We start from the raw sequence: 16,169 nt of genomic DNA, 5'->3' as shown, positions 1-16,169 counted from the left end.
CTTGTATCTTTGGACATTAAAAGATCAATGTAGCTGCCTAAGAAATGGGCTTGTACTTTAACGAACCATCCAAGATCCATCAGTTTTGAAGATGAAGATGAAAGAATGACCGCTTTCTATTTTGAATGTACCTTCCGAACACCTTCCATCCATCCCATCTATACCTTTTGCATCAAGAACTATGTACATTATGTGTGTTTCTTTGTGTTCTGTGTTATGTGGTGTTTATTGGATACTGTGGCCAGGGATCTCCAGTTCATGCTGGCACTGCCGATGTAGAAATGTCTCCTGTCGACCACCCAGAAGGAGGAGTGGAGGTGACCTTTGGTCAGAGCTGTCATGTTCACATAGTGGACCTCAGCATCTATGGAGATAAACAGAAGCAGATATACAGTACATATCAAAAAATAGATAAACAATAACAAGAAAAAGAAAGCTAGACTGTACTAAAGGAAGTTATGTGTGAAAAAAGCAAGAGGATAAAGAGAGATCCTCAAAAACAGGAATCACAAAGACAGATGAAGGGAAAATGGAATGAGAGACTGAAATGACTGAGAAGGACAAATAGGGAGAGAGAACAGTCAACAGACTAAACAGACAGAGCTAAGCTGCAGCATGTTTGAACACAAATAGACACAGAATGTATAATAAAGTGAGTGAGAACTGACCATGTCTGGCAAGTGTCCTGAGCTCAGACGAGTCGATCATCCCGCTGGAGATCTTCAGCTGAATTCCTTTGGATTTCAGCCCCTGCAGCCTGAACAGCAGAGCCCTGCCCTGAGGGAAGCACACCGAAGAAATTCATGAACAATGTTCTCAGACGAGAATCACGTTTAGTTTTTAAGCTTGTCTTTGAAACCGTGCCACCATCAAAATTAATTTATATGCTGTTCTTACTGGAGCCTGCAATGCAATATTTGATGGATTTTGTTTTGGTCAAATACTCATTTTACTTGGTGACATTTTTCATTCTTTGCTCGGTCAGCGAGACTTCATTTGGTCATTCAGGGTATACTGTATATGCATGTAATTCTTCTATGTGAAAGCCCTACATTTGGTGATATACATGACTTAAAGCAGAAAACCTAGAGAGAAGTCTGAGCAAAAGTGAAATGAAGCAAAATAGAATTGAACGTCTTTGCTGTTGAATAAAAAGTCACCTCAACCTTATAAAAGCTTGTGCTGGTGCTGGTGACCCGGGAACTCTTGATGAAAAGAAGGACCACACATAGTCTTACTTCTTATTTGCGTCTTTATTCAGACAGCATATTAAATTAAAAGCCCAGCGTTTTGGCATCTGCCATCTGAGTCCCTGATGAAGGCAGAAAATTAACAAGGAAGATAAGAAGTAAGTCTGTGTGTGGTCCCTCTCCTCCTTTTGCAGATAGTCAGCAACCACATCAACATTCATGCAGCAGTGACATATAAAAGAAGCACATCAGAAACAAGAAACCGAAGCAAGCAAAGTAATTTGAATTCCAGGTGATGCAGTTGATGCTGTGTCTTTAAAAATGTAACTGCACCTAAAGCTTTGGATGTCACGGAATTTAGTTATCATACATTAAAACAATATTATACAGTACAAGTGACAGTCATGCAGTGCACATGCTTTCTAGCACCTCATCTAACTTTGTCTTTACAGTAAACTATATTAGTTATATTTTCTGGTCCAATCTCCCTCATGATCAGGTGTTTCTTGGTAACTATTTGCCGATAGATTGTTGCAGGCTGAAAGTCCATTAGCTTGTTGCTGCCCAGAGGCCTCTAAAGGAGCTATTACTTTCCAATCAACAGCTTCAGACAACCTCTATTTTTTAAAGCCCAACTCTGTGGTGGTGCATACAGCCTGGCCAGTCACTCCAAGCAGATGTCTGTAATACACATTTCCTATAAGTCCAAAATGAATCACTTGCTTCAAGATCTCCTTAATGTTGAAAAATCAACTGTAAAACATGTAGCGTTACTAACTTTCTATCACGCTACATGTATATTTAGAAGTGGTGGAAAGTAACAATGCACTGTGACTTGCATTGTGATCAGATACAGTTTTTAAGTATTTGTATTTATATTGACCATTTGAAATAAATTAAATCCACTTTGTTTCAAAGGGAAATATTTTTTACTCCAGTGCATTTATTTGACAGCTGTAGCGGTAGTCAAATATTCTGTCTGAACTTTTAACAAGAGCACTGCAGGGAGAGAACATTTTCTCTGAGAAAATCTCAGTGTGTTGAAACATGCACAAAGAAAATAATGCATATTAATCTGATACCCCAGTGCATTCTGGGAGACTTTCACTACACTTTCTTTCTGGGATCCCACAATATAAGGCAGTGTCTAATTTGCTTATTGTACATTTTAAATATAATAGCTACAAAAAGCTCAGCTCCAGCTACAACAGTCAAATGCTGTTTACTTTGTGAAGCATCAGTAAGGCTCCAGTTTGTATAATAATAATATATAACTTTAAGGGGCATTTTGCTGCAGAGCTGGTACATTTTATGAGGAGACAGAGAAAATATAAAACAGGCACAACATTTAAATAAATGTTTTAACTTTTAGAGTCAAGTTTCTTTTCGTTTGCTTTGGTTCTACCTGTCTGGCAGCAGGCTGGAAGCTGGATTCATAATCAGAGGAGTTGAGGAGCCACTGTGGTGAAACTATCTCTACGACCCGGATAGCTTGGTCCAGCAAGTTGTGCAGCCCTGCTGAGAGCGGGACATGGGGTGTACCATTGTCTAAGAAGGAGATGCCTTCTGGGATGTTCTCCACAAGCACTACTCTGTGGACAACAAAGAGAGAAAACTGAGTAAAGGAAAAACACAATGATGGAAGAGAAAAAATATTCAGAATTTGCATGAACAAAAGCCACAGGGTTAAGTATAATAATGGTTAAATGCATTATATTAATGTGAGGTTCATGGTATTTAACAAACGAATTATCCTTTTGCATTGGTGGCAGAATTATTATGATATACAGTGCCACTGAAATTAGGTCATAATCCTCTCCTCAATTAAGACTACTCCAGGCTGAATTAACCAACAGCACCCTTCTTCCTCTTTTTCTAGATAATTAGTTAATGAGAGGAATCAAGATTTCTCGACCACACGTAACCTTAGAATCCATCAAGCATGATTAAATCACTTGTACAGGTTGCCTGTGGCAGGGGCTGAGAATAATTGAAGGTTAATGTGCAGTTCTCAGTAATGTAGATTGGATTGACTCATTTTTGCTGTAGTCCTGTTTTTCATATACAGTATTCTATTACAGTAATGTAATCAATAGAAGTAAGATTTAATAAGCTAAAGTTACAGCAAGCAGTATATAATGAAATCATATATGTAGGCAGTACAAAACAGCTGTATCCTCTGCTTCAGATGATGTGCAGTCAGGTATTTCTCTTGATCATAAAGCTAAAGTAATAGTTCTGCAATTTAATTTTTCATATACATCACTGTGAGGATCCCCCCTGCCAAGGCCTAATGTCAAGTTGTGTGGCTAACCATTTCTCTCCGCTCTCCTGAACGTATCTCCACTTCCCATTTTACTCCACCAGGATGCCTGAAAATAGCAGGGGCATTACTACTGCAGTCAACAGATTAAATTAGCTGTTGCAGCCCCACATCTGCAGCCACACAGAACCAGGCTATTATCAAGCTCCAGTGCTCAACATGTTCTCTCTATCTGAGTTACACATTGATTTCTGCCAACTGTATTTTAAGTGAGAAATATATAGAAGGAGATGATGCTTAGCAAGGCTGAACAGCTCAGATATAAATTGTGTGGCACCACTGCTGGTTGATTAGTTCTCCATATACAATCCTGCCCAAGAAGCGAGCAGAAACACACCACCAACAGTGCTTTAATACTGCATAGGGGGTGAATTATTATGACTGTGCCTATGATAGATTGTCATAGGTATGGTCGAAGGGAAGCAGGGAAAAGGCCAAACTGTGTCTTTAGAAATCTTATAAAACATGATGCTATTTCAGCCTGATGAACATAGTTCTACATGTAATGCTATCATTAATAATGTTATTGCTTATCATTTGTGTCATTTATCTGCACGTCTTTGCCTGAAAACTTCTACTGTCTTTAATGTGACACCTTTCACATTACCCTTACAAAAGCAATTGCATCCTTTGTTGATATAACAATATTGATTAGTGCAGCTCTTGAAGTAGTGTAGAGTGTTTTTATTCTGATTGCATATTGATTGTTGTTCTTAGCCACCTGATAACATTTATTTTTGGTGAATTATCAAATTGAATATGAGGTTTAAAAGTTTGGAGAGGCCACTGTATGGTTTAGGTTGGTGATCAATTCAGAATAAAGACAACTACAGGCCTTTGTAATAACAAAGAGCTCCTGAACTCAGCCCAGTCAGAGCACACGGTCAGCCAAAGTGTGACAGCTCGTGGTCTAATGAGTGCTTCACTCAAGGGCACACTGGCAGGAGCATGTGTTGCAGGTGATAATGTACTGGCATCACACTAAGAGGCCGATTGCCAACTCACAGCTTGAAATGTATTCCTGTCTAAAGTAAGTCAGACTTTGGAAAGTGGCCAAGGGTCAAACCATTCACACCCTCTGTGATCATAGCATGCTAATTTCTAATGGTAATGCTAATCAATTGGTTTAGTGTAGTGGGTTTGGAACTGTGATTGATTAAATAGAAGATGAATGTACAACATGGGAAATGCTTTTTCCACAACAACAGCAAAAACTAGGACAGCTACTGTAAACACCTCACAGTGAGGAAATACAAGGATAAATGGACAACAGATTGAGGATGAAAGAAAACCATTCAGTTCATTTTAATGGCTGAGAGCGATGATGAATGGTAATTCAGAGCAGTTCAAACAACCAGACAGGCTTTGGTGTTAAAAGAAGACAAAGCAGCAAGACAGGGGTTGTCACTTCCTGCAGAGGATTCATCGATTTATATACTGCTGGTCGCCGCCATTGTAACATATCTGCACAGTCATGGATGTGGTACAGCCTGATCAGCCAATTCCTAAGTGGTATAAACTTCACAGTGTGTGTGTGTGTGTGTGTGCGTGTGTGCATACATGCAAAATTTCACAGGGACCTCTGAACAATCAGTGATTCCTACAGTTCAAAGCCAATCTCTTAAAATGCTTTATTCCAAAAAGTCGCACATATCAAACACCACTACAACAACAATGTCAGGGCTGATGCAGGTTTACATGTTAACCAGTAGGTGACATATAAAAATTACTACAGCATATAAGGATAATTTATATAAAAATGCCAATTATATGCAAATGCTTGTGACACAGTGTGTCTGCTTTAGCAATCTGAGTAACAGCATGTGATCGTGTTGAAAATTGCAGTGTGGCAGAAGCAGCTCCTGACATCTGATACAAATTATCCACCCTCTCATGAGCTGCCCCAAGCTCTGGGTGTAGAGCGGTGAGGACATTAATATGTGCATCACAGGAACTGCTGCTGCTCTGCTTACAGTATGCTGTTCACTTCAACAGTAAATGTTAATTGCAGTGTTTCATCAGGCACCACCAAAATGCTGTTGCCATTGTAAAGAAAATTACTATGTAAATTTCAATCTATTATCTTAAACTTGATCCACTGTGAGATTGGTGTTTTATGCAAATGAATGAATGTAGAGTCCTCTAGCTATGCAAGGACTTGGTTTATCAAACTACAAGCAACTGTAGATCAATGCTAAACTCCTTATTAGCTGTCTGACACCAGGCAGTTATGCATGTACACTGGGGATATAGCAGCCTGGCATCTGGATATGATTGGATGAGAGGCTATAAAGTGCTCCCTCTTTGGTCCAACAACACACACTCTTGTAAGCCTAAGAGAAATCATGTTTTACTGTAATCATATTTGCAATCTGATGCTGTTGATTCTCACAGGGAAAATATATATCAAATTAATTTGGTGTTTGATTGCTAGTCAAAGGTGTTTTTCTGTGCACATGCACATTAACAATAACCACAGGTCTCCTGTCCCTGAAATGGAGTAGCATCATTCATTAGGCAGGCAAAAACTGATTAAAGGGAAATATAAATAACAAACCACCAGCTGTGTATCAGAAACGAAAGAGCTGCTGAGTCATTATTTGGGAGAGTAATTGGCTCAGAAAGAGTAAAACAAGAAAGATGCAGGTCAGTCTGCTGTATTTAGATTATTCAGTAGGAGCAGTCTTGGATTTCAGGGTAATGCAATGATTATGTGTATAAAACAGCAGTGATTAAAATGGCTTAAGATGCATTTCCTTTGATTAATTACAAGTACTTCTGGAATTTAACTGAGCATGACCAAGCATCAAACCCCATAGTATTTGTGTCAGGCTTATGGTAATCTATCATGTTTCCTATATTACAGCTGACCTTCCTTTGAGCAAAGTACTGTATGAAATCATTCAGTATGTTACACGTGCACACTGTATACTGTAGGTCTTTTAAAATAACACTAATAAAACAGTTGTGATCATTAAGCTTATGGGCTGTAAATAACAGGGCACCCTGAGGACATGGACAGCACCCATTTCTGAGATTTGCTTAATGTTAAACTAACAATCCCCCAGTGATCCCATCATGTCAAAACTCAGAATCTAGTCTAATATCTTCCTCTTCTTCTCCCACCACCTGGTTCATCCTCATTCTCCACCATTCCCCTCTCCAGCTTTGCTTTTATCTCTCATTCTATACGCACAGAGGAGGAGAGAAGTCCAATTCTACTTTACAAGTCAGGATTACACTTCCAGCCTTAAGTGGAAGAGAAAGATGCCTGATAGAGTTCTCTGGAAGGCTGTTAAATGGCTGATTTCAGGAAGAAGAGGGGGCGAGTAGATGAACACTGACATAAAGAGAGGGAAGTAATTCAAGGCTGAATGGTATGAGCCTAATAGAGGGGAACCAGAAGGAAGTGGAGACTAGGAGAACAAGAAGTGCTGTATCAGCCAAGTGACTGCTGATCAGCCAGTTTCACTCTGGACCACCAGAAGTTATTACAGTGCTTTTCAGAGTTTTGTCTGGGGATCTATATTCTTTAAACTTAAACAGAAGAAACCTGCTTAGGTCAGGTATAAAGTAACTTTTAAAACAGCCTGGAGATAATTTGAGAGCAGGGTAGGCATTCCCAAACCTCAGGGTCAGCACCACCAAAGGGCCCAGAGATCAATTTGAGAGGAAGGAAGACAAAATTCTAAATATCTTAAAACTTCTCTTTCTTTTTTCATTTTCTTTGTGAAACACTGGATATTTCTCATCATCAGCCTCTAAACTAAACATTCAGGTAAAGAAAAGCAAATCAATTTGGCCACACAAAAGCCATAACTTGTGATGAGGGGTCATGAGACACATGGTTTGAAGACTAAGTCACGATAAAATGTGGATTCATGTTGGGTGTTCTCACCTGCAGTTCTTGCTACAGTTCTCCTCTGTGATCCCGTCTTCATCTTCACCCCAGACGTCCACGGCTGAGAAAATCAATGCCACCAGTACGGCAAAGCAGCACACCAAGGCAAATATTATAATGCACTTCTGCTGAGACTGCAACAAAGAGAAGGAAAACAACACTAAGTTTCAAGGTGTATTTTCTACTCTGCAACATTTCTGCAGAAACAAGGCCAAAGCACTCTGACCTTGGCTCTCCCAGCTGACATGTCTCCAGATTTCATGTACACGTCAGCAGGTCACAACTTTATATAGAAGGGGATTTAATACAAACATGTAGAAGTATGACTTATATATGACTTTGCAAGATCAGTGTATTTTTATAACTATTAATGATGTGAAAACAGTCTAGTAAACATCTCTGCTGGAGACTGAGACCTGTGTATTGATTATTACTTGATACTATACTAGTCAGTGATATAAAGATATGAGCTTTCATATTAGCTTTCATGCTAGGTCATAATACAAACCTCTTGCTCCTATTTTAAGCATTATTACATAATTATGTAGCATGTATTTAATTTCGTTTTAGTGTTTAATCTAACATAGGACAAAAAGGCAAACACAGGACTGAAAGTTTGTCTTTTGCAGTGTCAGGATGTCCTCACTCATGCTTTCAACTCACTGAGCTGCTGATGTACAGTGGATTTAACCCAGTTACTGGGAAACGCCCCAGCTATTTGTGAAACAATAATAAATGCATCCTGATCCCTTTGAAAATCACTAGAGCCAAAACTAATTATCCTTGAACACAGCAGATCATTAGAGGAGCCAGCTCTTATCCTCAGAGACAAATCTCATATAATACACCATCGACCTCTGCTAATACATACACTAAGCCTGGGTTGTCTCATTGTGTTTATTGAATCTAAAGATGTTCATTTCCATAGTTTCTCATGGGGGAATTAGATGAATCTCCCAACCACTGCAGCCAATGGATGGTCCCAGTGGACTGGAGAGACATTGGCAGTTTCAAGCCCTCGTCCTCACAAAGCTATTGGTCTGAGCTGATGTCTGACATGGGAATAGGAAATTTCTGTTTCCTAGCAGTGCTGGCGGGTGGAACATTATTCAGTAGCTATTTACTATGTGCCGCTATCTGAAAGTCAAACACATGAAAATTAAAGTGAATGACCTCCTGAGCATAAAGCAACTGGTTCACATCCACAGACATGATTGGAAAAATGTAGGTGAAAGAATAGAAATATTTCTCTCCACCACTGATCTTACGCTGCCAAAGAACCCCAGGCACTTAACCAAAGCTTACTCCGCAAACAACTCACAGGGTAAATGGAGGTTAAATCAAAACTGTCATTCATCTGCTGCACCTTATATAAGACATACTGCAATAAAACGCATGTACAGATGAAGCTCTACTTGCAGGACATGCAAGTGCTGCATGATTCTCGTACGTGTTTATCTACCAGCTGCTTCATATAGATGTGGTTGGATGTATATGTGCATAATGGCAGGTGTACATGAAACAGTCAAAGTGTGCATTAGGGACAGTGTTACCTGACACTGGAGCACCTGAAAGCATCAATATACCATCGATTGCAGTAAGTAGTCTGCGTCACAGCAGCAAGACTGTTTAAACATAATAGGAATAGGAAAAAAGAAAAAGGTACTGAACCCATTCACGTGCATCCCCAAAGCAGTAACTCTAAAAATATGAATGCCAAACTAAAGTAATCAAACCTTTGTGCATTTTTTTTCATCTCACAACTTTCAAAACACATCACAATTTGGGATATTTCTCTTTGCAGTTAATTACTGTAGCATATGCTAGAAAATTCCAATCTTCTACCAAAAGCTAAGATAGCCCTCAGTGACTTGCAAAAAAGCATCATAAATAACATGATTTAGTGAGATTGCTCGCCAGCTGTTTTAAAAAGCTCCTTGGAGTCCATCTAAAAAAGGCTGTGCAAGGTGGATGGCATGATGCCAGACATATAAAAAGCACACACTCTCCCACTGTTAATGTCTCTGCACTCAAACACATGCAGACAGAGGTGCAGGCCAGTGCAGAAAGGGTGGATTTTTACATCCTCAGATCAGCAGCAGATGTTTTAAACAGAGACTTTTTGCTCTCTGCTATCTGCTGAAAAATCCATTTTACTCATCTAGGAGATGAGAAGCTACAGTGGGTACGGAAAGTATTTAGACCCCTTTAAATTTTTCACTCTTTGTGTCATTGCAGCCATTTGCCAAAATCAAAAGAGTTCATTTTATTTCTCATTAATGTACACTCAGCACCCCATCTTGACAGAAAAAAACAGAAATGTAGAAATTTTTGCAAATTTATTAAAAAAGAAAAACTGAAATATCACATGGTCATAAGTATTCAGACCCTGTGCTCAGTATTGAGTAGAAGCACCCTTTTGAGCTAGTACAGCCATGAGTCTTCTTGGGAATGATGCAACAAGTTTTTCACACCTGGATTTGGGGATCCTCTGCCATTCTTCCTTGCAGATCCTCTCCAGTTCTGTCAGGTTGGATGGTGAACGTTGGTGGACAGCCATTTTCAGGTCTCTCCAGAGATGCTGAATTGGGTTTAGGTCAGGGCTCTGGCTGGGCCAGTCAAGAAGGGTCACAGAGTTGTTCCGAAGCCACTCCTTTGTTATTTTAGCTGTGTACTTAGGGTCATTGTCCTGTTGAAAGGTGAACCTTCGGCCCAGTCTGAGGTCCTGAGCACTCTGGAAGAGGTTTTCTTCCAGGATATCTCTGTACTTGGCCACATTCATCTTTCCTTCAATTGCAACCAGTCGTCCTGTCCCTGCAGCTGAAAAACACCCCCACAACATGATGCTCCCACCACCATGTTTCACTGTAGGGATTGTATTGGGCAGGTGATGAGCAGTGCCTGGTTTTCTCCACACATACCGCTTAGAACTAACGCCAAAAAGTTCAATCTTGGTCTCATCAGACTAGAGAATCTTATTTCTCATAGTCTGGGAGTCCTTCATGTGTCTTTTGGCAAACTCTATGCAGGCTTTCATGTGTCTTGCACTGAGGAGAGGCTTCCGTCGGGCCACTCTGCCATAAAGCCCCGACTGGTGGAGGGCTGCAGTGATAGTTGACTTTGTGGAACTTTCTCCCATCTCCCTACTGCATCTCTGGAGCTCAGCCACAGTGATCTTTGGGTTCTTCTTTACCTCTCTCACCAAGGCTCTTCTCCCACGATTGCTCAGTTTGGCTGGACGGCCAGGTCTAGGAAGAGTTCTGGTCGTCCCAAACTTTTTCCATTTGAAGATTATGGAGGCCACTGTGCTCTTAGGAACCTTGAGTGCTGCAGAAATTCTTTTGTGACCTTGGCCAGATCTGTGCCTTGCCACAATTCTGTCTCTGAGCTTCTTGGGCAGTTCCTTCGACCTCATGATTCTCATTTGCTCTGACATGCACTGTGAGCTGTAAGGTCTTATATAGACAGGTGTGTGCCTTTCCTAATCAAGTCCAATCAGTTTAATTAAACACAGCTGGACTCCAATGAAGGAGCAGAACCATCTCAAGGAGGATCAGAAGAAATGGACAGCATGTGAGTTAAATATGAGTGTCACTGCAAAGGGTCTGAATACTTATGACCATGTGATATTTCAGTTTTTCTTTTTTAATAAATTTGCAAAAATTTCGACATTTCTGTTTTTTTCTGTCAAGATGGGGTGCTGAGTGTACATTAATGAGAAATAAAATGAACTTTTTTGATTTTGGCAAATGGCTGCAATGACACAAAGAGTGAAAAATTTAAAGGGGTCTGAATACTTTCCGTACCCACTGTACCTGTTCTGAGTTTGACAGCTAATATTATGGGGATTGTCTGTTTTTCTTGACTCTGTCTTTTGATGCAGTGCCAGTATATAGTTACTGAAATAAAGTAAAAGGACATTAGAAGAATTGCAGTGAACTAACAGCCCATGAACACAAGTCATATGGTCCCTGTAGCTTTGGAAGCACATGTAGGAAATGTTAAATGTGTTTCTCTGTGCCTTTAGAGATGCAGACTGAATTTCTCTACAGCATAGCCTCAGGAAAGTGTCAGGGCCTAATTATTCTCTCATGACTGTTTGCTCTATATCAGGGCATGGTGAGACCAAAGAGCCATGCTGCTTAGAGAACAGAAATCTGGCTGACCTATCAACCACATATCCTGGACTAATTTGTCTAATGAGTGCTTGGAGCACTGCAGATGTTGTATATGGAAGCAAGCAGGATGGGTAGAGCATAGATTGCCACAGGCTTGGTGACAGGATGCAATTTTGCTGGCTTTTAAAAAGACACTTCTTTTAGTGCAGCCAAGTTTCCATCCATGAATCCAGCTGTTTCTCAAAATCAAGTATCACTCAAATGAAAGTAAAGAAATATAATACACCTAAGCCAAGTATGATAAGCAATTAGGAAATTAGGTAAGTTTAGCAGTCTGATGCTTTTTCAGTTTCAGGTGCTATTTTTTTCCATGAAAACACACACATTTCATAGTGTTCTGGCCATCCTATACATACATTTGTGCAATCCATTTTACATGTGGATAAATAATGTGTTTTTTTATACTTTTTTGTTGTTTTGCTATAGGCAGCGTACTCTGAAAAAACACACTCTATAGATTTAGAGTACAGTAGCTTTTGAATGCCTGAGGTGAGAATGAGTGACAGTATGAGAGCAATATCAGTGTGCTGCCATGGTCCCTAAGTGCTGGGAGGCAGGATGCTGGGAACACAGTGTGTTTCCAATAAACTGTCTGGTTGTTCTCTCTTACACTTGGCATTTCTTTTTATCTCTGTGTGTTGAGTTGAACCAGTTATGTTTATCATTTTACTACGTTTACTATCTGAGTCAGTGTCTTTGATCTGTCTCTTTTGTCTCTTTCTCCATCTCCTTTCTTATTCTTCCAAGTACCACAAATAGACACAAAGTGTAGTCACAACAAGTAGCCCTTATAGTCACTAGATTCATGCTGTGTTTATGTCATAACCTTTTAAATAATTACAATTTCTGAAACAGACAATAACTCCCAACGCTTGCCACCTTGAGGTAAGGTGTTATTTTAGTGTTTTGCCACTGTGTAAATGCAGCATGTGTCCGAAATCTTGCTCACTACTCTGCATCTGGGTTTATTAGTTTTTTAGTAATAACAGTTACTTAACACCATCAACAGCTGTAGTTGCACAACAACAGCTTTCCTCTAATTTCTAGAAATTTTAGATACAGCCCAACACATGTCTGGGTGAATAAACAAACTGCATGAACGGTTCAGTGGTCAAATTTGTGCAAATGACACAGGGTAAAAAAATTCACTTTGAACAAACCTCTAGAGAAAAGCATTAAAAGCAAATGGCAGTGTTAACACTAAATGTTTATTTAGAGTCTGTTAGGTTTGGTGCTATTTATCAGCTTTTTGCAATGACCTGTAAACACCACTCAGTGGATTTGGGGGCTGATATTTTTAGTTATGTTGCAGGTAATGTCTGTTAATGTGTTGCACTATTGAATAATTCTTCCTTTGTGCTTTCCTTTGGGACAATACCTCAGGCATAACTGCATATTATGGCCTGTTTCAAGGACATTTAACCAGCCATAATTGCTTCAGTATATCACTTGCAGTTGATGACATCTGCTGTCACTTACCCTCCATTTAGCTCCACATTAAACCAATGAGTGTTTATGTCTGATTTATTGCTTTTGGTGGTTAATATATTTATTTGCAGTCTTCTGATACCTCATCACAGTCTATTCAATACAGGCTGTACTTTATTGTATTCACTTTTAAAACCAAATAAATGCTGAGAAGAAAGACAGAGGAACAGAAAATGAATCTGGTTCGTTCTATCTAAGAAATGACAGCATGCTACTCCATTTGTACTGTCACGTCTTATCACCTTTGTGCGTCTGCTCCTGATTTAGGAAAAGTAACATTGAGTGCTCCTCTCCACAGAGACAGTGTGCTCTTACTTCAACTCGCTGACTGTCTGATCTCCTGAGTATGCTCTGCCAGCCAGAGGAGCTCTGTACACTTACAGCAGCTTTATAAGGATGTGACTCCATAACAATAGGGCTCACCTTGACAAAAAAGGGTACTGTGTTTATGCATTTTCTTAGTCATCCGGGACAGTACTGGACATGCATCAAGTCCAGAAGAGAGTCTATCCTGAATCAGGAAATGTCTTTAAGAGTACAAAGGAAATACAGTTGACTTTGAATTACAGAGTGCAGTAGGTGGTTGGCCAAGATCCCTTTTTCCATCTCTGGTTAATTTGAAAAGTAGTGATTATCTCAGTTTGACACCACTGGTCAAATAAAAGAAAAGAATAGATGTCCAGTTTCTTGGTGCTTGGTTTGTAATGGCTGGAAGCCCAGAGCTATGTCTTTAAAGATTTTTCACTATAGGTCTGTTTGACAGCTTTGTCAAGTCTTGTGCATTTATGGGTCTGCTCAAGTTTGTGTTGATGACTGCAGAACAGAAACTGTTACTAAAAACCAGTGTAGCCAGAATTCATCTAACCAACTAGTTGTAAGTTATTAATATATAAAATGCTTGTATATATAAGACTGTTCTGATGTAGTTCTATTAAAGGTCACCTCATGCTGAAAAATGAGAGCTGTACTTTCAGGGTACCTCTGAGGTAACAAGACAAACTTAGCAAATTTAGTTTTACATTTTTACTTAATTCACTGAGCCTGTCATTGGCAGGTATTTGTGAAGTGTGATTACTGGTATTTTGTTTTGTTTGAATCAATTATATACCCAATCTGTTGATGTTCTTTCAAAGGAACACTTTCCTTTTTTTAAACAGTGTACTAGTCAACATACCATTTCTGTTTATGGTGGGGAAAGTAGCTGCCCAGCTTTTTAAAAAAATCTTATGCTATAAATGATTTTTACTTTACACTAAAATGTTAAATTGTTATGGCCTTTTTCTCCATAGTCTTGTTTCCTTTATCTTTACCTGCGTTTAAGTTGAAACCTGTCAGTATTTCTTTAGCACCTTTCTATGCAACAAAACTGCGACGTATTTAACGCCTTTCATGCTAATCTAATAGTCGCAACATCAACCAGTTGAGTCCAAGATGGTGATTCAGAGGTCTGGAACTAGGCTATAAGATGCTTCTTGCAGGTCTGTGTAGATTATATACTATTTAATGCGTTAATCAAATTGATGATGATGATGAAGGTGTTTTAGTAGGATGTTATGCTCCCATGAGCTAGAACAGCATCAGTTCTCTTTGTTATAAATTATCCAAGTCTTTGAACTCTGCAGGAGGGATGAACATCATTCTACTTAAAGACTGTCCCTTGTTTGGTTGTTGTCATGATAGCAATTGCAAGGCTGGTCAAACACATTGGCCTTATGTCCCACTGAGATCTATAGACTGTAAAGGCCATAACATATGAGCCATATAATTATTTATAGAGTAATCCCTCATGGGCTGCACAGAAGCATCCTCATTTGTTATGTTGTACTGGTAATATGTCATGTGTCCCTTCTCTACACCTTCATTATTGCCCTGCTTTGCCTTATGGTAATTAAACACCATGTTTATGTTTGGTGCTTTTTGATCCTGCAAGCTCAGATGTCATTAAAAAACACTGTGATGCACCCAAGGGTCCAGATGGCCTTTTGTTTACAAGGCATAAAGTTGGATGACATGATTTTTATCATGGACAAGAATTATGCAGTGATTCATTTTCTGTAGCTGTTCACTGGGACTTTTTTGCATGCTATGGCTTTTGACACTGGTGGTACCATTATTGTATATAAAGTCCCTTAGGTCTTGTTCATAGTTTGTACAAAAATAAACATTGACTTATAACATTATTGAGTTTTCTCCACATTATCTGCCTGTCTGCCTCTACACAGCCCTGTTTAGTTCAGTCATTTTATTATCTGATCTGTGAAACTTGGCTTACAGACAAGGACCCAACACAAGCATAAAAACAAACATGCAAAAACAGAATACACAAAAATGTGTATTCCAAAGCTTTTGGTCAACATAAAAAGTGTCTGATTTAATGCCAGTACTATTGTTTTCACTTTCAGTCTGAAGCACTGCTGATGCAAATCAGTACAGCAGGAACATCATCCATCCATCCATGACAGGTGCACACACAGGACAAAAGAATAATCTGGAACACTATATATCGCATATTTACTTTTAATATACTTTGGCTGAATCTATAGAACATATAGCGTCATAGAAGTGTCTCACTTTGTCTGAAGGTGATTAGATGTCACTGACATTATTTTATGAGTTGAGACATATTTATGATATAAAAATCACAAAATGTATATAAATTCTTAAAGTAGTCACATTTTTTCATGCATTCACACTGCAAATGTTTTTCCTGACATATAGTGATGCTAATGAACCTATGAAAATATAGTTCTAAAATTAATTGTGCAATTAATGCAGATACAGCTCAGTAGTGCTGAATCCACCTTAGAGCCTTTTTTGCTGAAAATAGTAAATATAAACAGTAACATTGCAAGTTGGGCAGGTAAACAATGCACTGGAACAACACCTGGCTGCATTTGTCCACAAACAAAATCACACATGCACAGACTCACATCACACATTCTTATCCTTTTTATCTATTTCATCATATTTATATATATTTCTTATATTTCATGCTGTATGTATTTGTTTTGTGTTCTTTGGTTTCGTTTATTTGACAAATGACTGCTCAATAAATAGATATTTGGTTTGTCCCTGCTGTATGTTCTTGT

The 16,169-nt window shown here is 39.1% G+C and overlaps 1 protein-coding gene across 2 annotated transcripts in view; it reads right to left on the bottom strand.

Moving 5' to 3' along the window:
* The window catches only part of LOC113132160 (inactive phospholipase D5-like), a 28,979-nt gene that overhangs the window by 4,200 nt on the left and 8,610 nt on the right, over window positions 1-16,169 (bottom strand). Inside the window, exons 2-5 of one of the 2 annotated variants that reach the window (XM_026310080.1) lie at window positions 7,412-7,548; window positions 2,596-2,782; window positions 669-777; window positions 237-364 (exon numbers count right to left, since the gene is read on the bottom strand). In XM_026310080.1, coding sequence (XP_026165865.1) covers window positions 237-364; window positions 669-777; window positions 2,596-2,782; window positions 7,412-7,548 — 561 coding nt within the window. The remainder of the gene's footprint in view (window positions 1-236; window positions 365-668; window positions 778-2,595; window positions 2,783-7,411; window positions 7,549-16,169) is intronic. The other variant, XM_026310081.1, reaches the window with a different exon arrangement.

Source organism: Mastacembelus armatus, chromosome 15 (genome assembly GCF_900324485.2).
Source record: "Mastacembelus armatus chromosome 15, fMasArm1.2, whole genome shotgun sequence".
Classification (NCBI taxonomy): Eukaryota; Metazoa; Chordata; class Actinopteri; order Synbranchiformes; family Mastacembelidae; genus Mastacembelus; species Mastacembelus armatus.
This window is presented reverse-complemented; position numbering and strand designations above follow the sequence as displayed.